Genomic DNA, 25,288 nt, shown 5'->3' on the forward strand with positions numbered 1-25,288 from the left:
CTTTCTTTGCACACAATATACTCACATTAATTTATTACAGGAAGCAATCTGCCTGACATGTTTAAGAACAGATGATGCCACCTCAACAGTTTTTAAAAAACGCAACTCCAAACAAGTTGCTGTTCGACCCTTACCTGCGCTAAACAGTGGTAATGAAAAGTGGGGAAATGATGTGCCACCCTTTCAGTGAATAATTATGGGCGAAAAGCCTACGCTGCGGTGGCAGCTTTGAACACACAAGACTCGTACTTTTTGTGCGGCATCGAAGATGAAGAGGGACATCTAGCAACACAAGATTCCTAACTGATGCTTCCTTGGATCTCAAGCGCGCTCTGCAACACCCTCGCCAAACAGCGATCTGAAGCAGCTTGCGAAAGAGTACAGCGGTGTTGTAATACCAGGTCCAAAGAAGCACCACTGCACAGTATTTTCCCAAAGAACCCCGCCCCTTTCTGTTTGGGCAGGTATTCCTTGGCAGAGAGCTTTCTTTTAGGTTAAAGTCACCGCTGCAAAGCAAGAATTAGAAGAAATCGCGAAGAATTCGGGAGCGGGAGGCGCTGGGAACCTTCAGAGGTAGGAAGAGGGTTAGTGGGTTATTTCGAAAGGGTGTCCCGATGGCTCCAAAACTGACCCGCAGCCGATCCAAACGAAGAGCAAGGCTAAAAAGCCCCGCTGCTGCAACAGCTGCCAGCATCGCTGCTCCCTTTCGACGACCCGGCCCCCTTGGCGGCTCTTCCCTGAGGCACCAGGAGAGCGCCGTCGACGCCAGGGCTGGCGGCGGGGGCGCTCGGAGGACCGCGCTGCCGTGGCTCCTCCTAGAGGTGGTATGTGGAGAAGGACCCCCCTTCCCCTCCCTACCACCGGCCTCCAGAGCTGCCGCCATTGAAACCATACAATAAAAGCGACGGAAGGGAAAGGAGGAAGCGCGACGCGGGCATTGCGGCGGCGCCGGAGCGGAGGCGGCAGCAGGCGGGCAGGTGACCGGGAAGGCTCGGGGCGGGGGGAAAGGCTGCTCGGTTAATGCAACCCCGGAGGACAAGCCGTTGGGGCCCGCAGGGGAGGGTGGGGAAGGAGGAGGCCTGTCGCCGTCACTGGCCGCCCCCGCCCCTCACCCAAAGCGCCCTCGCGGGAAGGGAAGCGGCCCCCGAAAGCAGCCGCAGCCTCCCGCCCCCCCCATCCCCACGCACGGAGGCGATGCGGGGAGAGGCGCGTCATCCCCGGTAGGGAGCAACGCGAGGGGAGGAGAGAAAAGGCGGCAGAGAGAGCCGTTGAAACAGAAAAAAGCGGGAGTGGCGGCACCTCAGTGCGCGAGATGAGAATCTCTTCCCGCTGAGGCTGCGGCACTTTTCCCGCTCCCGTTTTGTCCTCCTCAGAGGTCAATAAAATGCCGCCGAGTGGCGTGAAGGGGGGGGGGAAGGAGCCGCCGGCCTCTGCGCTGTTTCTCTCTACCCCCCCCCCCATTTCTCTCGGGGGTCGCGATTCCCTCTCTCCCTCCCCACCGCACGGCTCTCCCAAGGGGGAGTGAGGTGAGGAGAGGTCACTTCCCCGGCGCTTCCCTTTCCGGGGCGCCCTTTCAACGAGAGCCGGTTAACGGCATCTCAACCACTCCCCTCCCCCCCCCCCCGCTCATCTCGGGCCACAAGCAAAACGAGGAGAGAGGCGGGAATTTGACGAGAGAGCCTGGAGATGGACGCCTCCCCCACCCGCCCCGCCAGAGGCTAGGAGGACGGGAATTGCGCGGGAAAGGGAAGGCTTTGGTTTCCCAGGGTTCCCTGCGCCTGACTGGCGGCTCGCGCACAAGCGCACGCTCTCCATCCTGCCTCTTTAAACGCTGCCCCCCCTCACGCCCACCCACACACCCCCTTTAAGAAAAAACTGCCAGCCCGCGTCTTTCAACCGTCCGACCTATGAGCGCGTGCCCTAAAGAACGTTAGGCGGGGCGGGTCCCTCAGTGCGCGCGCGCCCCGCCCCCGACTCCGTATTAGCAACATCTTCCTCCACGTTCTCGCTCGCTACGTAAATAAGTTTTAATGCTTTGGCGGTTTGAATTTGAAAGAAACAGAAAGGTTCCTGCTTGAATTTAAAGGCCAGCCCCTTTAAAGAGTGGGGCGTTCTAATATGAGGACGAGCAATGTCACACCTCCCTCTTCTGAGAGGGAATGTTATGGATGGAGGAAACGGCCGCGGAGCATGCGCAGTGCGTTTCTTTTTATGAAGCGCTGTGTGTGAGTTGCGAGGTCTTGAGGTTTCCTGTTTTGTTTTTCCAAATGGTTGTCTACCTCTTTTTACATTTTCTCTTATTCTCCCACGCAGCCCCTCAATCGATCACTACTGCCATAATAAAAAAAGAACACATATCATGGTTATATCAGCCACTTTGAAACCCCGCCTGTTGACAGGGATGTAAATGTTTTAGATAAATAATAGCTATATATTCTGCATCATGCCAGAAGATTTAATGGAAATAATGAAGTTGCCACATAATTTGAGCAATCTGATCTCCCTATCATTTAGGCCCAGTTTCCACTGAATTGGGACGTGGGTGGCGCTGTGGGTTAAACCACAGAGCCTAGGGCTTGCCGTTCAGAAGGTCGGCGGTTCAAATCCCCGCAATGGGGTGAGCCCCTGTTGCTCAGTCCCAGCTCCTGCCAACCTAGCAGTTTGAAAGAACGTCAAAGTGCAAGTAGATAAATAGGTACTGCTCCGACGGGAAGGTAAATGGTGTTTCCGTGCGCTGCTCTGGTTCGCCAGAAGCGGCTTAGTCATGCTGGCCACATGACCCAGAAGCTGTACGCTGGCTCCCTCGGCCAGTAAAGTGAGATGAGTGCCGCAGCTCCAGAGTTGGCGACGACTGGACCTAATGGTCAGGGGTCCCTTTACCTTTGCCTTACCCACTGAATGGTAGTCTGGTGATTCCCTTCTCCCTATCATCTAGTCTAGTGTATATACTTTTCTATATGGGGAACATTAAATCATGGATATCTCCCCCTGCGAGCAGAAGTGCTGCAGCCACTTATAATGCTCTATTTCTTAACTTTTCATTCTTGGTTTTTTTATTTGTATTTGTGGTTTTACATATTTAGGTAATATTTGTGTGTTTTTGCAGTGCACTGCTTAGAAATATTTTGTATATTAAGCAGTATAGAAATTGTCTTAAATGCATTTTTTTAAAAAAGAAAAGAAAAATCAGAAGTGCCCTTTATGTGCTTAGGAAACAAGTGAGAAGGAGAAGCAGTATCGGCATATCTGCTAGCCTTGCCCACAACCTGTACACCTTCGGTTGAAGGTTTGGTTTGCTATATATTTGGGAGCCCTAAGCTTCCACACCTTATACTGAATGTATGAAGGCGATGGATGAGAAGTCAGTAGGCAAACTGGAGGTGGGACCAGTGGGCTCCATGCCCTCCTCTCCCCTGATTCCCTGAATGCATGGAGAGCATTTCTGAACAGGGCTCACAACACCTAGATAACACTAGAATTAGGTCGCCCTATCTCAGAAATACAAGTAGACATGCAGTTTTCTACACAAATGCAAATACTAACATCAGGAATCTATCCACAGACAACACTTCTACCTTTTGGGGTTTTCACTTTTCCTATGTTTCTGTATCTTCAAGAACTACAAGTCTGACAGGAATTGCATTAAACAGGTGCAGTTTGCTTTATTGTTTTATCCTCATTCTGAGAATGCTGCGGCTGTTTGAATTTCAGCATATAATTTGATACGGGCAAATCCTATTTTGTGCACATTTGATGCACATATGACCGTGCACACACTTGCCAGGTTTGGTACCAGAAGAGGGCAGAATGAGCTTACACGCAGTCCACTGACTCCGCACAATGACCTGGGACGTAACCTCCGCATAAATGGGTTGCCTGCATTGAAGGCAGAGAGCCTCTGCCAGGGGAAAAGGTTGCCATCCTATTTCCCTTCACATAGGCACACAAAAGCTACACAGCACAAACAAATAACAATATAATGATGCATTTAACTAAGCCTAAGTACATGTAACTGAAATAATTGCAGTTACTTGCCCTTTTTATCACTGCTCCATTTTCCTCCCCTTTGTTGTCTCCTGTGTGCCTCTTTCACTTTGTAAAATGCCAAGCACACAATGGGCATTATGTACAGAATCGGGTGTGGGGGTGTGGCCTAGTTTCTGAGCAAATACAGGCTATTTTACCAGATGTGTGTAAGTCAGGTACATCTACATAGTTAGATCACAACCCTGAGATCCATTTATCTCTATGCTAGGACAAGTTTCATCTGTGTATGAGGCTTCCAGGTTAAAAGCCACAGATCAGGTCAAATACAAAATGGAAATTACTTAAATATTACTTATTACCTATAAGATATATATGCCTTTGTGGCCATATGGAATCAAAATATAGTGTATTCTGATGCAATGGAGGATACAGCTTCCGTATTTTTTCATAGTTGTGTAGCAAAGACAATTTCAACAGGTACAATTATGCTCACTCCTTCATGACAAATCTGTGCCTTTCAGAAAATTTCACTTTACACAATTTTTAAAAATATAGAAGCCTATTTTTAGTTTGCATTGGAACAGCCTAGGATAATATGAGAGGCTATTACATGAACAGGTTTGGTTGTAATAGGAGAAATTGAATCAGACAAATGGGACATATATCCAGTGTTGCAGTGCGGAGGTGCTTTTGCTCACTGTTCCAGTCAGTACCCTTCCTCCAGGATACTCTATTCCATTTCCCCACATAGTTCTCCAGATCCCCCGGACAAATCAGTGTTTCGTGGTCACAGTCTTCACCCTGTTTTTGAGGTGTGTCTCACACAGGTTTTTTTCTCTCTCAATTCATTTTTGTACTGTACTTCTGCGACATGGGGTTCCTTCACATCTGTTCATAACATCATATGTGTGTGTGATAAAGGTCTTGCAGCCTAAGCACTGACACCCACATGAACATCAGACGAAGAAACTGGCTATGAAAACTTTGTTTCAGATGTATCATGGGTGTTGGCAGCTGTGCCATGTTGGTTGTTCACGTTGTGGACTAGTTGGTACAATACTGAAAGTATTGTTTCCATAGCAATTACATTACTATAGGTCATTTATGTTTTGCAGTTTGTTAAGGGTTGCTGGGAATTCTAATTCTGTTGGGGGCAAACTACAGGGCCCAGAATTCTTTGCAGGGGAATGTGTTCTGAACATATAGCGTAGTCAGGTATAGTGTGTACACAGCCTTAAATCTTGCTCCCCAACATTTTTTAAAAATCCAACTCCTATTATATCACACCCAATATCAATCCTTGTTTCACCCTTTGTATGTTTTATATTAGGACAAGCAAATAAGAATAATCTGTCAGAAGACTGAAAAACACAGAGCGACAAAATGTCGGCCCGAGGTGGAAAGAAAAAAATGACCAAAATGTCTCGCTCCAGCAGAGCAGGCGTTATTTTTCCAGTGGGCAGAATGATGCGATACTTAAAGAAAGGAACATACAAATTCCGGATAGGAGTGGGAGCTCCTGTCTACATGGCGGCTGTCATAGAATATCTAGCAGGTAAGAACATGTTTTAATTAAATTAATGAAGTGGCAAGGCCAAGTGCTTGCACAACACTTCTGGAAATGAGGCTGTATAATGGTAAAGAAATCATTTACTCGTTTGATGTTGAGTTCAAGCTTTTAACAGAGCAGTGGGAATAGTGGACATTTGATCATGCATACTTTATCCCAGGTGGGAAAGCTTTTCTTTTTTTGTAAGAAGCTTTGGGCACTATATAATTGAAAAGCAGGATATAAATAGAAATCGTCAAATAATAGTGCAATCCTAATCCCTCGATTATGGCTGGAGGGGTCAGGATGGCACACTGTTTGCCTCTTTGCCCGCAGAAAGAAGTACTGCCAGTGGAGAGGGTTCCACTGTGCTGGAAGGCCCAGGTGGGCAGAAAGTTCTTGCCAGTTCTCCTCCTAGTGGGAGCAGGAAGAAAGCTCTGAAATGGTGCATTTAGGAGCAGGGTACTAGCAGCCTGGAACTGGTATAGTGAAAAGAAAGATTGGAAGCCACCCCCCTGCACTGCAAGCTGGCAATGCTCGGAATGTGCTGCTCTGCTCCTTCCCCATTTAGTAAATTCAGTAAATCATTAAAAGCAAAGGTATTGAAATACACACATCCCAGGCTTTTTTCCATTTCAAGGAAGCACCTAGAATTTTACAGATCTATGAAATGAAACTGTGAGGTGGTTCACAGATGGCCTAAATGTGTAAATTATTTATATAATGAGTCCCAGGAGCAGACGTATCTTGTTACTGACATGTATCCCAATGTATTTGTAGCAGAAATATTGGAATTGGCTGGTAATGCTGCAAGGGACAACAAAAAGGGAAGAATTGCTCCAAGACACATCCTTCTGGCAGTTGCTAATGATGAGGAGCTGAATCAGGTATGCTTTACAAACAATTTACAGAAGATAATTGTATTGGATAACTGTTAATTACTGTTGTAGTGCTGTAGTTCAACACTACTAGGGGACAAAATGTTGAAAAACCAAGATCTTACAGGTTTTTTACAGGTTTTTTTCTGAATTTGCCAAACAAGGTGTTGCATGGCTTGCAGTTATTCTTCATGAATATGTTTGCTGTTCTTTGTTTAAAGGTTTCAAGGGGGGGAGAAAGTGAAAAAATAAACATTAAGCATGGAAGTGTTTGGAGTCAATTTAAAGCATTCTTATCAACTTATCTGCTCTACATGGGGCAGCTCTACAGTCATGTGCTTCTGATTTGAATAGTACATTTTTATTAACCAGTATTCAGTAGTTAGACATGCTGCCCCATCACAGAAATGTTTAAGAAAGGGTATACTAACAGCTATACTGTTATAATGCCACAAAATGCAATCACCTAAACTTCAATCCCATACCTACTTACCTGGGAGTAAACTCCATTGAACTTGGTCCAAGTTTAACTGCTGGAGGTTTGTGCTGTTGCTTTCCAATAGTTCTGTTTCAACCATGACTGCCATGGTTTTACACCACTATGAAATCTATACAGAGCAGTGTGCAAATATTTCAATGAATGAGATTGATTTAGAGGCTGGGGGGCATTCCTCCCTCTTTTCTCCCCTCCTTTTTGCATCATTCATGTGGATGAAAGCATCAGCTGAAGCTCAAGACAGGTGTCACAAAGAGTAGCCTATCAGATTGAGATGTGCTACTTTATACAGTGGTACCTCTGGATACGAACGGGATCCATTCCGGAGCCCCGTTTGCATCCTGAAGTAAACGTAAGATGCGACTGCGGGTGCACGGGTCACATTTCGCTGCTTCCGTGCAGGCGTGTGACGTCATTTTGAGCATCTGCGCATGGGCGAGCGACGAAACCCAAAAGTAGCGCGCTCCGCTACTTCCGGGTTGCCGCAGAGCACGACCCAAAAATATTCATCCCGAAGCTACTTCAACCTGAGGTCTGACTGTATCTTTGACATCCATAAACTATGGTACCACCAAAATTATGACGTACCCAATAGAACAGGCTGCCTCAACCTCGGCTCTCCAGATGTTTTGAGACTACAATTCCCATCATCCCTGACCACTGGCCCTGCTAGCTAGGGATCATGGGAGTTGTAGGCCAAAAATATCTGGAGGGCCAAGTTTGAGGAAGCCTGCAATAGAACATACCTTTATAAGACCCAACCAAAACGTAATACAACAGTGAATAAACTTCTCCATATCTCCTCAGTTGGCTGGATATACTATACTGCACTGAAATGTTTAAATATTTTATTGTTCTTGAATGTTTCTGCCACACTTGCCACGATGTCCTGCCACACCAGTGTGGTATGCCACACCCTTTGAGAACTACTGTGGTAGATTGTTAAAAGGGATGGGAAAGTGTGAGAGAGAAAGTTAAGGAATGAGAGGAGTGGGAGGAGACAATGGGCATGGGCATTGCAGAAAGGATTGATGATGGTTCAGTGTTTATGCATGTGTTCAGAGCAGTGGCGTAGCGTGGGTTGTCAGCACCCGGGGCAAGGCAAGTAATTTGCACCCCCTAACCCGTGGATTTGCGCCCCCTAACCCTAACCCCCAGCTGTTGCGCCCGGTGCGGCCGGCCCCCCCTGCACCCCCCACGCTACGCCACTGGTTCAGAGGCAGCCCACTCCTGAGTGTTAAGTTTGTGGGAGGGCAAAAGTCTGCAGTAGTTCAGTGATGAGGGGCTTGTACTCTTCATGATCTCAGAGGTGCCTTTATTCCCAGAACTCTGGCCCAACATTGAAAGTAGACTCCTGAGCTGCCCTAGTGAGGTCTTGGCATAATTTACATTGGAGGAAATTGGGGAGAATAGGAAGGGAAGCAGGGGTTGGTTTTCCCAGATTGGGGAAGGAACACGAGAAGTGGGATGAAATGGTACACTCTCTGGGTGAAGTTTGCAGCAATGGAGAGGGATACTTAACTATTATAGAGAGAAGTGCTAGTAGTTTAATCTCTGTGGGAACTAGGCCACCACACTGCAAAGCGGGGGCAGGGAGGCTACAATTGTTAATGTTTTATTTTTCTAGAATTCTTACTATAAATTCATTCCCTTATCTTGGGCTAGGTATTTACTGCTGTGCCTCTGTGTTCCTCGACTGTTAAAGTGGACCAGTGTTCTGTGGTTTATATGCAATATAGTAGTGTTGTTTTTACTTGCTGGATAGCTTGTGGGTTGCCTCACTAGTTTTGTCCACTTAAGCCTTCTGCTTAGCTCCCAGTTTCTACTTTTGGCAGATTGAGTCTGAATTGTGTTGGCCGCAGCGTTATGTAGCCAGGCATGCTGCTGAGGTGCCAGACTCCACTCCAGAAATACTTGGACATGCACAAAAGAGTGGCTCAGTTCTCATCCATGAAATATTGGAGATTGTTATAACAGCATAAACGAGTATATTGTCACCAAAGCTCATGGGCCTTCAGTATCAGCAATCTGATCTATAAATTGTGTCTTCCTTTTTGTATTAAATGTAGGAAGTATAACTGAATTTATTATTTTTATTTTGCTTATTTGATCACATTTTTATTCTTTTAAGCATGAAAGCAGAGCTGCATTTTTGGAGTTTTTCCATTTTGTACAGTGAATTGTTTGTAAAAACAACAAGCAAATCTATCTGTCAGGGAACTGCCATCAGAGCAAGAAACGGAGGCAGGGCTCCCGAGTGATGCCGGAGAGGGGACGAGCAGGGGGGAAGGATTTCAACGTAACACCCATAGAGCAGAGAGGGAGATGGAGGAATTGGTGACAGGGCTCCAAGACCCTTCCCCCGAATCTAGTGGAGAGAGCGCTGGGACGCCCCTGCCTTCCCCTTACTTGTGCAGACGCGTTCCGCGCAGAGAACATAGGCGGAGACTCGGGGTCAAACAGCTTCTATGCTGGAAGAGATTCAAGAGACGCCCACTCTTGGATTCTGCAAGTGACTGACAGGTCACGGAGGGCGAGCTCCGACCCTAAGCATGGTTGGGCAAGCAAAATAACTGAACTGAAGTAAGGTTACGCACAAGTAACCCCTCACATCCATTACACTATCAAAGTGAATGAGTACCCTCAAGAGAACTTGTATTCAGGTATGTCTTGTCTCTGTACACTGCTTCTTTCTGCAGTTGCTAAAAGGAGTGACCATTGCAAGTGGAGGTGTCCTGCCCAGGATTCATCCAGAGCTTCTTGCCAAAAAACGAGGCACCAAAAGCAAATCTGATACTATCCTTTCACCTTCTCCAGAGAAGAGAGGGAGGAAATATTTGGGGACCAAGAAGACTGGAAAGAAAACAAAGGCTGCAAAAGCCCGGGCACCCAAAAAGGTAAGCAAAACTTGGACCAAGCAGCTCTATTTGGAAAACAGGCTATGCTATCCCTCTTAGGACTGGTCTCATTGTCTCATTATAATGCCTTTCTTTGTGGTCAGGTTCATTTCAGAGTTATCTTCTTGTAAGATAACTTTCTCTGTAAGTTATTTTAAAGGAGTAACTCAAGCTTTTCAAGAGTTTGGCTGCCATATAGAGTTGTAATGCATAAGGGGGGACCCTTACATATAATGCTATCCATAACACTTAATAGTATAAAGAGGGAATAGACTTCACCATTTTTGGAAAAACATAATTTGGAAATTAGTCTCATTGGATTATATCCAAAGGTTCCCTTCCTCCAAAGGAAGCTCCTTCCATCAGAGAAAGTGAACCTTTGGGTGACTTTAACAGAGTTTATTTCCAAGTAGTTATGCTTAGGACCACAGTCTTGGTGTTTTTGCTTTTTAACAAAGATTTAAAGAGATGATTTGTTTTCTCCACTTCCAACATATGCCAGGAAATAGAAAAACTATAGATGAGTCACACATGGATATGTTAACAGTTCATGTTTTCAAAATCTATCAGAGCTGCAAATGGACACCTGACCTGACCAGGATAGCACAGATTAAAGTAAACCCAACTCTGCAAGGCAAAATATATTTATGTTTAATACTAGCATTGATCTTCACATTGTCCATTTGAGGGCCAAGTCACACCTTTACGTATAAGGTGTTAAGATCCTTACACAATGGCTCTTCTGTTTTGTTCTTACACAGTAAGATGCTTATGTGAACTAGCCCCTCATGTGGAAAACAAAAAAGTTACCACGTCAGAGGAAACTCTAGTTGTGAATATTGGGGGGGGGGTGTTTCTCTGACAGTACATTTCCCCACCTACTCTGTTAATTTTTCTTCTTAATTTTTATTTTCCCTGCCCCCAATAGAACAAACAGAAGGAGAATGAAAAAGAAGGAGCATCAAATTCAGCAGCTGATGATGGACCTGGTGATGGGTTCACTATACTCTCCTCCAAGAGTCTTCTTCCAGGACAGAAGGTACCAAGTTAGAGAACAGTACAATAAAATTATGTCCACACTATCCACACCAAAATTTGCTCAGTTGACTCTCGCTTTGCATATATTTTAGTCAGGGTTTCCTCAAGATCCAGGAAGTATTTTTATGAAGCAATCCCTTCTTTTAAGAAAAAAAAATCATGATGAAGTAGCCACTCTGCAGATTTTCACTCTAGGAGCTACATGTCTAAGCTTTCTCCTGTTTAAAACAGGCCATGCCCCTGCTATTCAGTCATGATTCTTACTGAGCTCTCTCTCTCTCTCTCTCTCTCTCTCTCTCTCTCTCTCTCTCTCTGTGTGTGTGTGTGTGTGAAAGTGTTGCATGAAATAGGTATGGGTTATTTATAAGGGACAAATTCCAGGGGTCTGGGACTGCATTAGTTTGCACTGCAATAATCTTAACATCTCTGAACACTGTGCTGTTACTTCATGCACTGTGCTGCAATACCTCTCCCCATATAAACCAACCCAGATTCAGTGATCACTATCTGGGGTCCTGCTTCATGTGCCTCAAGAGGTCTGGAGGGTGGCAACACAAGAATAGGCCTTTTCTGCAGTGGGTTCCCGTTTGTGAAATGCTCTCCCCAGCGAGGTTCACTCACTGCATGCCCTCATTAAATATCCTTACGTGCCAGGTGAAAATGTTCCTCTTTCACCAGGCTGATTAATATTCTGTGGGCTTTTAAATGTGTTTGTGGGAATGGGGCGCAAGGGGGGGGGTATTTTTTTGTTTTGCTTTTGTTCTCACTATTTGTTCTTTCTCTGTGATGTGAATTTAATTTCTCTGTAAATTTAATGATAGGAAGATGCAGCTTTAGTAAAACTGAAATCCAAAAATGTTAGGTATTTCTTGTGCAAACTGAAAACAATGAACCTATTAGAGGGGAAGTTATGTGCCCTTAGTCCAGTTTATTTCAGGTGAATCTCTGCAACTATAGATACATATGCATATAGTAAACACAGAAATCAAGTGCCCTGATCAGCTGGGGGCGGGAAAGCAGGGTTCTTTACATGTTTCCATAGGTAAATGAGTAATTGCTTGCATAATTCCTCCCGGCATCCAGATGCTTGTGCTGCAGTCAGAAAACTGGCAGTTATTCTAACCTATTGTTGGTTAGGGGACTGGATTTTGTACCCTTTCTCCCATTACCTCCTTCCCCTGAATAGGTGATCAGCGTTATCACCAGTTATCTGATACATGCTATGCACACAGAAGCCCAATTACTGCTGTGCACATGTGCAGCTGGATTTGGGCCAGATTAATGCATTACTTGATTATAAAGATAGACATTTAAAAGATAGCAGGGGTTTCTAATGGAAAGAGCATGTGGTCATCCTGTATTTAAAGGCTCTGTTTGAAGTCTGAAAAGTGAGCTGCTGGTAGCCCTAGTTTGAAAGTGAGAGCCTTGCAATTTGATAGCAGCTTGGTAGCAATAAGAAAATGAAGTACAATCTGCTTTCTGTTTTAGTAGTTTAGTATTCAGACAATTTCACAGCATCAGTAAATAAATGCAAAGTGCATAGCAGCGCACACACACACAAATGGGATGTGAACAGGCTAAGACTACATAGGAAATATATCAAAGCTATGGTTAGCAGCTCACTGAAAGCATAAACTTGGTTTGCAGCATAAAGGCAATTTCTTTGCTGGGAATGTTAGGAAAGGACCTGGAAATAGAGCTTGTCAGTATCCTGATGCCTTTATATGAATCTATGATATGGTCACTTTTTGAATCCTATGTCTGGTTCTGGTTTCCTCATCTCAAAAAAGTATCTCTGGATACAATCTGCTGGGGTCATAGAGTTGGAGATGGATTTTGATTTCATGCAGTCCAATTGCAGGTTTCTTGAAGACAGCTATTTGGCATGTTTGAAACAAGATTCTGTACTTTATAATCCTTTAGTCCAATCCAGCCAGCTTCTTTATATTCTTGTGAATTCTTTCTCCTGTTTCATTGGCATCTTGCAGCTCTCTCTGACGCAGAGTGACATCAGCCATATTGGTTCTATGAAAGTAGAAGGCATCGTGCACCCGACTACTAGTGAAATAGACCTCAAAGAAGAAGTAGGTAAGTCTCTAAGACTCTTTATTTTTAAAGGAGATGGGGATATTTGAACCTTTGAATTGTAATTGTAACTCTTTTCCAGGAGGACTGTTGAAGTCTAACCTTAACATCAGAACTCAAAACTATTATCTGCTTTGGGCTACAACTTCCATCAGCCCCAGCCAGTGTGGCTGAGCTGACTGGCACTCAAAGCACTTGTAGTCCAAACCTTTGGAGGTCTCTAGGTTGGTGAAGTCTGAGTTATGTGTAACAAAAGCCCTTATTTTTACGGCAGTTTCCATCTGTGTAGCAATTGTTTTATTTTTAACAGTGATATAATTCAAATGTCTTGTTTCAAGATTTCAAATGCCTATGTATCTCATAACACAATAAGTTGATGCAATACTATGTTAGCTTTTTAATTACACCATCCTAAAGTTGGCTGCATTTGCTGTGTACTTAGGCTTCTGCTAGTGTTTTAAGAGTTTTGTTTATTGTCTTTTAGACACCTCATAAAATGAATTATCTTGGTGTCTTGCAAATAGAAAAAATAAAAACCATAGTGTGATAAAACTATAATAAACTTGAGACAGCCAGCACAATATTTATCTACATTTTAAATGGAAAGTTGAGGCACTGGGAGGAGGGGAAATCATTTTATTAAATGAATCTTTGGCCGTAGGGCTGTAGGCTCAAAACTGATAGCTGGCTGACTTCATATTCTATATTTTATGTGAAAACTCCACTAGTATTTTAATAGAAACGTGTCTTGCTTTTTTGCCCCCCAGGTAAGGCACTGGAAAAGTCTGGAGGTAAAGAGTTCTTAGAAACCATAAAGGAACTCCGTAAAACACAAGGACCTCTGGAAGTCACAGAAGGTAACCTCTTTTGTTTATTGCATAATTTTTTTATTAATCATTTAGTATTTTCTCTTTATAAATATTCAGTGTTTTTTTCTTGCTGTTGTTTGTCTTTGGAATAACTTTTCGAAAAATGCATGAGTTATTTCAATCTCTGTGGTATTCCATCCCACAGGTAGCTTGTATTGCAACAGAATAAAGACTACCTTATATTTTTATAAGGAATGTTATTTTGGTTTGGAAGTATGAATGAATAGCAGGCTTAACAGTTTCATTTGCCACACTCACTGCAGCAAGTGTGGAGCTGTCCTCTGCGGAGTGTGAGAGATGTTAAGCCTTAAATCTAATTCTGGAGCTGCAGAGCTTAGTGGTTGCACAGTGATTTTTGTACCCTCCAGTCAGGAGGGGGGCTGTGGGTTACACCACATGGCAACCCTCCCCTCACTGGGTGGAGGATGGCAAAGGCACCTTCAAGCAGTGGTATGCAAGCAAGCTTCCCCCCACCCCGCTGGTTCTTCCTGAGGAAAAGCCAGACAGAGGGATGGGGGCTGGCAACAACAATTTTTGGCTTCTGTAGCCAAAAATTATTGCTTTCCGTAGCCAAAAAATTATAGACCTGATTAAACTGACAGGGTGTTTTTAACGCCTAACATATTTGCTTTTTTTCTCCCTTTTTTTCCTCAGCTGCTCTCAGCCAGTCTACTGGCCTAGCAGCAAAGTTTGTCATTCACTGTCACATCCCACAGTGGGGTTCAGACAAATGTGAAGAGCAACTGGAGGAGACTGTAAAGAACTGTTTAACTGCTGCTGAAGACAAGAAGCTGAAATCTGTGGCTTTCCCACCTTTCCCCAGTGGCAGGTATGTGGTTTTCTCTGTAAAGCCCCGCCACTTAGTTATGAATGTTTCAACATCTTGTCAAATTTGTCACAAAACAAATTTGTAAGTGTGACATGAAGGCTTGCCATATTTTTTTTTTCCTGCCGGAGGTCCTGCACCTTTAATGACTGCATAATGTTCAACTCTTTCTGTCATTGCATCTCTGTGTCAAGGAAAGCATCGCTTTCTGAACTTCTAGTATTTCATGCAACTACTAAAGAGCTTTGCTAGAAAGTAGTTGGCTGCCTTAATGATTTCTGTGACTGGCTTTATATTTCAATAGCTGTGGCCTTTTTCAGTGCTGTCCAAGGATTTAGATATGCTAGGTGAAATGTTAAGATACTTCTCTCCAACAGTGTCTCCTCTGCCCAGTAGCCATTCATCACTTACATTGTGTGGTATACTATCTTTTTGAATTTCATTATGACTGCCATTGTGCTTTGAGAAACACTATCAGCCAGCTTCTCTTCCCATAATATTAAGATTTGTCCCTTTATTTCCATGACCAAGTAAGCTCTACTATCTGTATCTTGAAACTACTGTTGTTGATTCAGCTACATCTTGATATTGATCCACTGCACTCTTTCCAAGCTTCATGTCCCCATGATCCCTTGCCTGTTATCATTCCTCTTCTTCCCAAAGAAAGATTATCCATCCTTTATAAATATGCTGATATTCCTGGACAGCAGATACCCATTTTTCCATAAGTCTGTTAGGCTGGTGCATATGTACTTTTATGTTAGCTTGATCATAGTTGCTATGGTCCAAATTTTCTCAATCCATTCAAATATAGTAGGAGATACGCTTTTTCTGATTTTTAGCTGCTATAATCTTAGCAATTATAAGGTTGAACATTATTGATAATTTTCTGGAATAACATCTTTTATATAATGAGTTGAGCATTTATAAAGTACATTTAGCTCATAATTTGGGCTAATGCTCTTATGTTCAAGCTTTAATGTTGATCTCTTTTCCCCTGTATATAGAAATTGCTTTCCGAAACAGACTGCAGCCCAGCTGACACTCAAAGCCATTTCTTCCCATTTTGATGACTCCAGCCCTTCTTCCTTGAAGAACATTTACTTCGTGCTTTTTGACAGTGAGAGCATTGGCATCTACGTGCAAGAGATGGCAAAGCTAGATGCAAAGTAGCAACAGAAGCCAAATGAAAATTTATTTTTCAACATGAATATGAGTAGGAATGAATTAGAAGTGGGTTTTATTTTTAAAATATTGTGAGGACGGAGTATGTGAGTAGCTTTGAAGTTTTGTGATGGGTGGAGGGCTTTTGTTAATTGGGGGGGGGAGAAGGGGAATTTGTTTGGGAGAATTTGATCGGCAATTATACCATGCTTTAGGCACCCTCTACCATTTTGTATCACCCCTAAGAAATTACATTGCCAGCTCTCTTTACCTTTTAATGTCTCGAGTTATTTTAGTTTAGACCTTTTAAAGATTAATCTCATTTTAGAGTAGCAAGACAATTCAACACAGAGTGGGTGGGAAAATGAATTGTTTGCTCTTTCTTTCCCCACTGGTACTGTAGTTAGAAAACCTTGTTATGTCTACATTCCATGTTGGAGAAAGTAATTTCAAAGAAAACTTCACTTGGTGCTTTACTGTTTTACCCCAGAATGAACTGTAATTGCTGAGAATATTTCATCTTATTTGTTTTTATATAAAAAAATGTGGCATCATGCTTTTTAAAAACTTGACACTCAAAACCTTTTCACTTAAGACTTATTCTCAAGGGAAAGCATCTTCAGTTTTATGACAGAGAAGTCTCTTGGAACAATGAGACCAGTTCCATCCTAGTCTGTCATTCAGCATTGCCACTGGGAAAGATGTGTGGGACGGACTATATTGTAGTTTTGCACTACTAAAAGACACCACAGAATCTGACAAATGGAGGGGGGATGCAGATGTACTAAAAAAAGCAATTTCCCCACACACAAAAATCAGGTACAGTCATACCTCATGTTGCGTCCGCTTCATGTTGCATCTTTTCGTGTTATGTCCCGCGGCAACCCGAAAGTGCCGAAACGGGTTACTTCCAGGTTTCGCCGCATGCACAGATGCAGCGCTTTGAGTTGCGGGCATTCCATGTTACAGACGGACCTCCAGAACAGATCCCATCCGTAACATGAGGTACCACTGTACATGTAGGTCTCCTAGATTTCAGCTGTTGAGCTTTAGGGGAGTACATAAAGTGCTCAACTTTAGTTGAATAGTGCCCAGTGTGTTATACAGTTTATTTTCTCAAGAAGACAAAAACCAGCTTCACTAAACTGTCCAATTCTGCTCTCATCCATGAACAAAGGGAGTAATATGATGAGGCACCTTTATGTTTGTTCTTGAAATATCATCAACAACAACAACAAAGAGCTGTATTATGATGGGTGAAAGTTTTGAATACAGGAAAAAGTAGTGCATAATGGAATGTTATTTTACATTTACCTTTTATCTACTTTGAAATAGACGACCGTGTGTTGGTGGCAAGGAAAAATAGGTACGTTGCTGTCATTTTAGATTTTTTAATCAAAACGATTCTGCACACACCCAGGTTTGTTCATAAAGGTTTCAATGTTCCATTCTTGACCCATGGGTAGAAGGAAAACACTCAACTTGTAAATACACTTTTAAAAACAAAAAACTTCACTTTTTGAGGTCATCATACTGTATTGTTTAAGAAACAAACAACTTTCAACACAAGAAAAATATGTAAAGTAACAACAACTGCAGTGTTGAGGTCCCAGGAACTGATAAGTTCTAAAGCTTGAGCTATGCCACATCATAGCTTACACAGTTTTGGGAGCTGCATGGACCAACTGCCCTAAACCTTTTGGGCTTGAATCAATATATATAAATATATTCTAGGGGAAATAGTTTGCTTAAAAGAGGTAGGTTTAAACTTAATATACCAAAAAAAGATAAACTCAAGCAGACAAGACACACATAGTTCAATGAATACAGCACAAAACAGATTGTAGGTTGCTACTTCTTTTAATTCAAGAACTTTCAGAATCCATTATAGCTTATGAGCCAGATAGTAAAAATGATCCCAAGGTCCAATGTAAAATATAGCCTTGGATAGGATATACAAACCATGTATGACAAAAGTTAAGCTTTTTAAAATTAGTAATAACTACCCAACCCTTCTTTAAGTGAAAGGTATATTCTTTTTTGGCACTGGTCCTGTTACACCTGCATCTTTTCTTGCAAGCCCCTTTCTATCTAGCATGGCATACACTGTCCCATCTTTCTCCAGCTTTGTGAGACGAAAAGATCCCTGCTTTTAACTACAGTCACTAAGAGATGTCCCACGTAGTAGTCACTGATTTGGCCCACTCCATCACATCTTCCCAGTGAGATCAAGAATGTGAGTGATCCTGAAGGGGACACAAAGATTTATAAAGCTATATTATTTACTTTAAGTCATTTATTTAACCCATGCAACCTGTATTTCATGCAAAGTCTGTATTCCCCACTCATAAGAGCTATCGAGGCCTTGTTCACACATTTAATTAGCAACTATTATTTCTCCACCCGAACAATCCCAAGTAAAATGCTCAATAAAGTATGGAATGAACCAGCAGTACAAGAGATTGTAGGAAGTCCCCTAAAATAGCAGCTTCAAACTCTGGTGCAGTTATGGAAGCTCCTGTCATACCTCTTGTAATGCACATTTGTTGACGTGTAAGAGAGACATGAAGGCACAAAACAAAACTTACCTGGTGTATAGGTTTTCAGAGGCTTCTGTGTCAGGCTGTTGACAATGTTTGTCACTGCAACATCTGCATGGAGTCCAGCATGGTATGCCATTTTTGGCTCGTTCACATCAGCACAATCGCCAATAGCATAAATGTTATCATATCCTTTAACCTGAAGGTACTCATTCACTTGCAAAGCACCATTACTTGCCAGCTTGTCGCCTAATAGATGGATGGAATTAAATCAGTATGTAGTTCCATGAACTATGTAATTCAGTTTAACCTGTCTTTCTTGGTCTTATGGAAACCATGAACTCTCCACAAGCCACAAAACAAGTCTCATCTAACGTTATCTGTATAATATAGATATATCAGAAGTGTCCATTTTAGTATATTTTCTTCCAAAGTCCCAGGTCTAAAAATGATTAAAATACATGCAGAATGTTATCCCTCAGTTCAACCCTATGCATGTCTACTCAGAAGCAAGACTTCAGTGGGACTTACTCCCAGCTATGTGTGCATAGGATGCGTGCCTTAATTATCTTCCCAAAACTAGCAGTGGAGGCAGATACTACGTGGTAGGGCCAGCTATATGAATAAAAGGTCACATTTTAAAAGGCATCAACAGTAGCCAACAAATGAATATCGCTAGCCTGGCGCCTTCTGAAACTAAGTACAAAGTTACAAATTCCAATTTATAACTGAGACATGAGGACTGGAAGAACTATGTTACCTTAAACATGAAGTCAGGGTGGGAAATAACTTACTGAATACACCGCTGTATGCTGCGGAATTGACTTTTATCCCAGTGCAGAGAATCACCATGTCGGTAACAATCTCTGTGCCTTTGTCTGTCTTCACTATCATGTTCTCTTTGAATTGGTTTAAAGTCAGCGATTGCAGGTTTTCAACTTTCTGACCTGTTGTAAGCAGCCAAAAAACAAAAACAAGGACACCATATGTCACTGAACCACTGCAACAATCATGCTCCCATCCTCTTGTGCTTTAAGGTATTTATTCCTCAAAAGGATGTTGGTTAACTTTAAATTTTAGAACAAGGGTGGGGGGGAATTTTTCAGACAGGGTGCTCAGGAAGGCTGAAATATGTTAAACTGGACACATGGCATGGCCTGCAGAATCCCACAGGTCAGATAAAAGATCTGGAGAACCTACATTCAGTCCCCAACCCTGTTTTATATTTACCATAACTTAAAAGTAACCAAGTGCCCAGTTCAAAACTTCCAATACGGTTTTGTTTAAAAAAGACGTGTTACTAACCCTCCTGGTTATAAAGAAAATCTTGGAACTCTATTATATGAGCAACTTCTAATTATAAAAATTGGGTTGGAACTTGGTCCCAGGGAGGACTTCACATCGTATACAGCTCCTGAGCAAAAAACACATTTCAGTTAAAATAAATACACAATATCCTCACAAAGTAACCTGAAGTAGAGGAGGAACGAAGTACAGTGGTACCTCAGGTTACATACGCTTCAGGTTACAGACTCCGCTAACCCAGAAATAGTACCTCGGGTTAAGAACTTTGCTTCAGGATGAGAACAGAAATCATGCTACGGCGGCAGCAGGAGGCCCCATTAGCTAAAGTGGTGCTTCAGGTTAAGAACAGTTTCAGGTTAAGAACAGACCTCCGGAATGAATTAAGTACTTAACCCGAGGTACCACTGCATAATCTTATGCTTGCCTACTCAGAAGCAACGCTCTCCAAGTCCAATGGGGGTACAGTATTCCAACTTACATGAAAGTTGCCATAGTACGTAATCCCCATGAACCACTCTTAATAACGTTTTTGAGCAACGTACAAAATACAAACACTGTATGTCCTAATTTGACATTTGCATGCATGTTAACCATTTATGCTACTAAAATACGAGCAGGGGCTCAATCCTCTTTGCCAATTGTTCCTGTGTATTATTTTAAAAGTAGCTAAATAAATTACATGAGCATAGTTTCATTGAGATGCACAGTGTATGTATACCAAAGTACAAAAAGAAACTCTTCTGAAGCAACCCTTAATTGGTCTGGAAACGTTTAAGAGGAAAGATCATTTTCAGCTTTCCTAGGAGACAATTACTTGCAATAAATGAGCTATGTACCTACTCAATAAGAGATGTACCCCCTCTTTTAAAAGGGACTCCTTCACCTCCTGCCGAACTCTGGGGAGCACTTCTACATCTGCCAGTGCAACTTTTGAGTGAATAAGGGTGACCTGGGGACAAAACCACATTGTTGAATTTGTGAGTGTTAACAGCAAAAACCCATTACCTGTCTGCAATATCAATTTAACCAGGTTTTCGATTACTACAAAGACAGCATTCTCACATTGTGGTAAATCGTAGTAAAGCACGAGCCCCTTCGTTCCTTTTTAGGGAGAAAATAAAACACAGTTGGTGGCTTAGTGTTCCATCCAAATCAGGGATCATGGTTTGTTTCTCTCAAACCACAAACAGTAGACCTTAGCTTATCATGGTTTGCTTCGTGTGAAAGAAAACACAATTCCTGGTTCAGACACTACACTAAGCCAGGGAATATGGTTAAGTGGGTGTAACTGGTTTCATGCATGGTAAATAGTTTACCTAGTATATCATGACACCTAAATGTGGCCATTGAGAGCCCATAAAATCATGCAGCTTTTCAAATTTTTGTCTGCTATGCTGGCAACTAGATCTAGATCGCTCCCCACCCCCACCCCCCGCAAAAGTAAAGCTTTGGCTTACAGAAGACATAGCAAGCTAGAATCCACTACAAAAATGAAGTCCCGGGATTACAATTCAACATAACAGCAGAACTGGGCAACAACTCATCCAAATTGCAATTTCTCTACTTAAAAAAGACCCAAAAAGAGGAATTAGCCAAAACTGTAGCATTGAGCATACATTTAAAGGCAAAGCAACAGAGGAGGAAAAAACGCCAAGCACCCATTCACTTTTAAAAATAAAATAATTTCAACTGTAATCCTATGCATACTTAGCTGGAAGCAAGTCCGAATGAACACAGTGGAACTTGTTCCCAAGTAACCATGCACAGAATTGCAGTTATCTGTTGGGGGCAGGGGTAAAGGAATGTAAGAAAACTATAGAGATATTTAGAATCACACACACAAACATTTAAGAGTCCGCACTTACGGCAACCCTTGTCTATTTTGGGGAAATTTCAACTACCAGAGGAATAAAATGGTGAGCAGTAGTGTCACTTGTGGCTCCTACCTCTTTGTTGGGATACTTCGTCTTAACCTCCGCAGCCATTTCAACACCAGCAGAACCACCCCCCACAATTACTATGCGGGGAGATTTTTCAACCTTTCAAAACCAGAAGAAACGAGAGAGTTTAGATATTATGTTAACATCTCTTCATAATTTTAAACAGGATAGTGCCTGACATCACCATTTGGATGTGCATGCCTGGGGATCCTTGGGTCTTGCCTGTTTTCACATGCTAACAACACATCCTGTGGAATTCTATCCGCAGTATTTTATCTGCACCATCAGAGCGAATTTCAGAAACCCCAAAATTGTCTTGAAAAATAAGACTTTTGAGCCTTCTGACCACCAAATGGAAACTAGGCATTCCGTTTTGGCAACTGTAACCCTGGTTTAAGGAGCCATTTGGTGCGCAGCTTATATGTCTGAGTTTCTGATTGAAAGGGAGTATTTGGATTTGCCCAACTGCCATCTTGCCAGAAGTCAGCCTTAAGTGGCACTTTAGTGAACCAAGGTAGGTCCATGTACAGACCCTAGACACAGACATACACCAGGTGAAAAGACCAATTTCCCACCAAAAGGAATTTGCAACATCACCTCTTGAACCATGTCCTCGTAGGTCTGAATAGCAGACTGCATGTCCATGGGTTTGTCAAATTTTCCTGGGAAAGGCCCATCACTCCCTGTGGCAAGGATCAGGTGGGAATAGCAGAGGTGCTAAAAAAAGATGTTAAAAGACGGTCAGTCGGACCTTCTTGCAATTCATGTCTACAGGCTACCACAGATTTTAGCCTCAATGCACTCACTTCACCATCATTCAACAGGACATGCCGTTTCTCCAAGTCAATTCCAACTACCAAACCCTGCCGGAAACTGCCTCCGAAGGTCTTGGAGAAGGAGATGAAAGTTTTCTTGGCAAATCCTGCAAAATGATGTATAGAATTTTCAGGCCGTTAATGGTACTTAAAGAGCAAGACTACAAAGAAGTTAAATATTTAATACGTGTATGGCCTAGTCTATGTGTGGCAGGATGAGAAGGTAGAAGCCCAAAGTAATAGGAGTAGACCGCAGGGGGTGCATGTTACATTCAGAGTGTACACCCCCCCCAAAAAAAAATCCCTGCAAGTTAAAATAGCAACCTATAACAGAAACAAAAACACTTCAGTCCAACCCACCTGCAGGTCCACACCATGTGTTTAAACCACACCCAGCTGTATTCATGGAAAAGAGGAGGCTGACAAGAGGTATGATAGCTATCTCCAAATATCTAAAGAGCTGTCACATGGAGGATGGAGCAAGCTTGTTTTCTCCTGCTCTGAGGACAGGACCCAAACCAATGGATTCAAGTTACAATAAAGAAGATTCTGGCTAAACATCAGGAAGAAGTTTCTGACAGTGCAAGCTGTTCAACAATGGAATGGACTTCCTCAGGAGGTTGTGGAGGTTTTTGTTGGGTGTGGCAACACAAAAAGAGAAACCTTAAATAAATTAGGGTCCTTTATACCACCACAGGACTTAAGCACCTCATTCTGCTGCATGTGTAGACTAGGCCTCAGTCATAATTCTGCCCCACAAACATTAAGGCTCCCAAAACTGCTGTATGAATATACCTATATTTTTTTCTGTCTGATTCTTCTACTAATGTATTCAGAGCAGTATACAGTGTAAAAAAAAAGAAAGTGGCATAAATCACTGTACAACTACCAATCTCTAAAAGCAAAGAAAATACAACCAATCCTTCGGATCAACAACACAGAAACGGAACAGAAGATGAAGGATCAGGGTATTGCTCGGGTGCCCTCAGGCTTCTCAAGTTGCTAAATCACAGAATTTCAACCCAGTGTCCTGAACTGGTTTAATTTTGAAACATTTTCTTGTTATAGCAGGCTCATATAACTTCTTGTCTCCTCAAACCAATATTGTCACTGTGGGTGCACTAAACCTCATCATCACTCCCATCTGGGACTGCAAAAACAAAGGAATGTCAAGTACTTCAAGTGGGAGAATCACAGGGTGTGCTACCTGGAAACTTTTCAGCTTAGCAAATCATGCAGCAGCAAAATTTGCCTAAAGATTTACAGGGCATTTAAAAGAAAAAAAGTAGTTTCCCAGCATACGGCCCTGACAGGAAAGGACCCAACAAGTTGTTGGGGACAAGGGCAGGGAGAGAAACAAGTGTAGGGAAAAGAATGAGGCTACAGTTGTTATGTGCAGGATTCAGCCTGGTTTTGCCACCTGGAAAGAGGTGTTTGATTATCAGACTCAGTACTTAATTTCTGAACATAGATCCAAGAGCTCCCACCCTACCTACAAATATTCTCATAGCACACTGGAGCTGTTTGTGGGATGGGTTTTAATGGGTAGGAGAGGATATATTAATTGCAATTTATCCCTCCAGGCACCCATGTGTGTGGGTTGAACCGAGTTTCAAAATCCCATCCTTGGCAGCAAAAATTATAAAGCATAGGAGTTAAGCTGTGAAACTTTGCTTTGAGCAAGTCCAGCTTTGAAGGAAGCCGACTCTCCCTTTCTTGCTCCACTTAACAATGAATCAGGCTACAACTTGGGAAGTAAGTTTGAAAATATGACTGACTTACTGATCATCTTGCATTGGTTCATAGCAGTGGCAACAATATAAAATATCTACGCTGGGGAAATAGGCATATTTACAGTGTAACCAGCTTCAGGCATCTGTCTGAGCTGGAGCAAGCAAAGGGCACATCTGCCCCCATGGCTGGTTGAAGGAAGCGGGGAACAGGAAGTACTATATGCTCCTTCCTCTCCAGGAGAACGGGAAATGACATCACACAGAGCCCTCTCTACCAACTGATTTCTAAGGCCTACAAGCAACACAGCTCTATGGTATAAGCCCCTATCTATGCAATTGGTTTGTCCGCTTATCTCCCTTATACAAACTGCCCATATCTTAGAGAAAGAAGCACATATGCTGCTGCCCCCAGAAGGAGAAGCTCACCACTCTGTACGGCAGCCCGGAGAGCAGCGACATTATGGTGGAAAGCGTCCCTCATGTCCACCAGAACGAAGGGGATTCCCCAACACTTGAGCTTGCGGGCAGCTTCAATCCCGCCGAAGCCGCCCCCGACTATCACCACCTGCACCGACTTGTCCACAGAGATTTGGCCGCCCATGGCAAAGAGAGCAAAAGGTCTTCAGCCAAGGCAGCTAAAGAAAATGAGAAAAGAGGGGGAAATGCTGTGAAGAGTTCAGCTGAGGAACAGACATCTACGTACTAATTGCACCGATTAGTTTTTACTAATTTTACTAACCCTAATTTTGCTAATTCTAATTAGATTACTTATTGGTACATGCTGTGCTGTAGATGCTTCATAAAGCATGGGATCCAGAAACCATTAGAAAGTCTCAGGACTGCCAGATCCCTGATACACCGGTTCAGTCCCCGGGATCATCCGCAGGAGGCGCGTCGCCAGCTGTCCCCGGAGCTGCTGAGCCTCATTTGATAACTGCAGGGAACAGCCTCCGGCGTCATCAGCCGATTCCAACCGGGATTCAGCGAGCGCCTCTTATGCAAACTTTCAGCCGTTTGCTGAAAACGACTCTCTTGCTGCCAAGCTCATAAGGTAGGCAACTAACGGAAATGCTTGGTGCCTTCTTCCTTAAAACTGTTATTATTATGGAAAGCTGCCTTGTTTTTGTTTGTTTGCTTTAATGAAACTGCGGCATGCTGCTAAAAAG

The 25,288-nt window shown here is 42.9% G+C and overlaps 2 protein-coding genes and 2 long non-coding RNA genes across 17 annotated transcripts in view; 2 read left to right on the top strand and 2 right to left on the bottom strand.

Moving 5' to 3' along the window:
- On the top strand, nt 1-18,632 carry MACROH2A2 (macroH2A.2 histone). Of its 10 annotated transcripts, XM_083740767.1 has the most exons (10): nt 2,216-2,245; nt 3,563-3,650; nt 5,318-5,542; nt 6,317-6,423; nt 9,610-9,807; nt 10,736-10,846; nt 12,834-12,933; nt 13,698-13,787; nt 14,454-14,628; nt 15,633-18,632. In XM_083740767.1, exons 3-10 carry the CDS (start codon nt 5,371-5,373, stop codon nt 15,796-15,798), a joined length of 1,119 nt encoding a protein of 372 aa, XP_083596893.1. In that variant the 5' UTR covers nt 2,216-2,245; nt 3,563-3,650; nt 5,318-5,370; the 3' UTR covers nt 15,799-18,632. The 10 variants fall into 10 exon arrangements, with proteins under 10 accessions (XP_083596886.1, XP_083596884.1, XP_083596891.1 ...); XM_083740760.1 differs by lacking the exons at nt 2,216-2,245; nt 3,563-3,650 and adding an exon at nt 1-573; XM_083740758.1 differs by lacking the exons at nt 2,216-2,245; nt 3,563-3,650 and adding an exon at nt 593-977.
- LOC310845602 lies at nt 3,174-3,556 on the bottom strand. Its single transcript, XR_014564863.1, has 2 exons — nt 3,335-3,556; nt 3,174-3,274 (listed from the first exon to the last, which is right to left on the bottom strand). It is a non-coding gene; the product is annotated as an uncharacterized lncRNA (long non-coding RNA).
- The window catches only part of AIFM2 (AIF family member 2), an 11,314-nt gene continuing 3,656 nt past the window's right edge, over nt 17,631-25,288 (bottom strand). The window contains exons 1-9 of one of the 4 annotated variants that reach the window (XM_083740756.1): nt 24,891-25,026; nt 24,549-24,757; nt 22,381-22,496; nt 22,172-22,291; nt 21,581-21,673; nt 20,475-20,583; nt 19,124-19,276; nt 18,378-18,578; nt 17,631-18,035 (exon numbers count right to left, since the gene is read on the bottom strand). In XM_083740756.1, the coding sequence (XP_083596882.1) occupies nt 17,881-18,035; nt 18,378-18,578; nt 19,124-19,276; nt 20,475-20,583; nt 21,581-21,673; nt 22,172-22,291; nt 22,381-22,496; nt 24,549-24,723 (1,122 nt within the window). In that variant the 5' untranslated portion in view covers nt 24,724-24,757; nt 24,891-25,026 and the 3' untranslated portion in view covers nt 17,631-17,880. Of the gene's footprint in view, nt 18,036-18,377; nt 18,579-19,123; nt 19,277-20,474; nt 20,584-21,580; nt 21,674-22,171; nt 22,292-22,380; nt 22,497-24,171; nt 24,321-24,548; nt 24,758-24,861; nt 25,027-25,288 lie in introns of those variants that run through there. The other 3 variants (XM_083740755.1, XM_083740754.1, XM_083740757.1) reach the window with 3 other exon arrangements.
- LOC310845589 overlaps nt 25,067-25,288 on the top strand; it is a 59,820-nt gene continuing 59,598 nt past the window's right edge. For both annotated transcript variants that reach the window (XR_014564849.1, XR_014564850.1), the window contains exon 1: nt 25,067-25,173. This is a non-coding gene — a long non-coding RNA (uncharacterized lncRNA). The remainder of the gene's footprint in view (nt 25,174-25,288) is intronic.

The sequence above is a fragment of the Podarcis gaigeae genome (assembly GCF_964106915.1).
Source record: "Podarcis gaigeae genome assembly, chromosome: 5".
In the NCBI taxonomy this organism is placed as follows: Eukaryota; Metazoa; Chordata; class Lepidosauria; order Squamata; family Lacertidae; genus Podarcis; species Podarcis gaigeae.

Bases quoted from the DNA above. Each gene is read 5' to 3' on its own strand.
- MACROH2A2 (XM_083740760.1), top strand. From the start codon at position 5,371: ATGTCGGCCCGAGGTGGAAAGAAAAAAATGACCAAAATGTCTCGCTCC. The intron at 5,543-6,316 runs GTAAGAACATGT...ATGTATTTGTAG, and splicing joins TGTCATAGAATATCTAGCAG to CAGAAATATTGGAATTGGCT. The intron at 6,424-9,609 runs GTATGCTTTACA...TTCTTTCTGCAG, and splicing joins ATGATGAGGAGCTGAATCAG to TTGCTAAAAGGAGTGACCAT.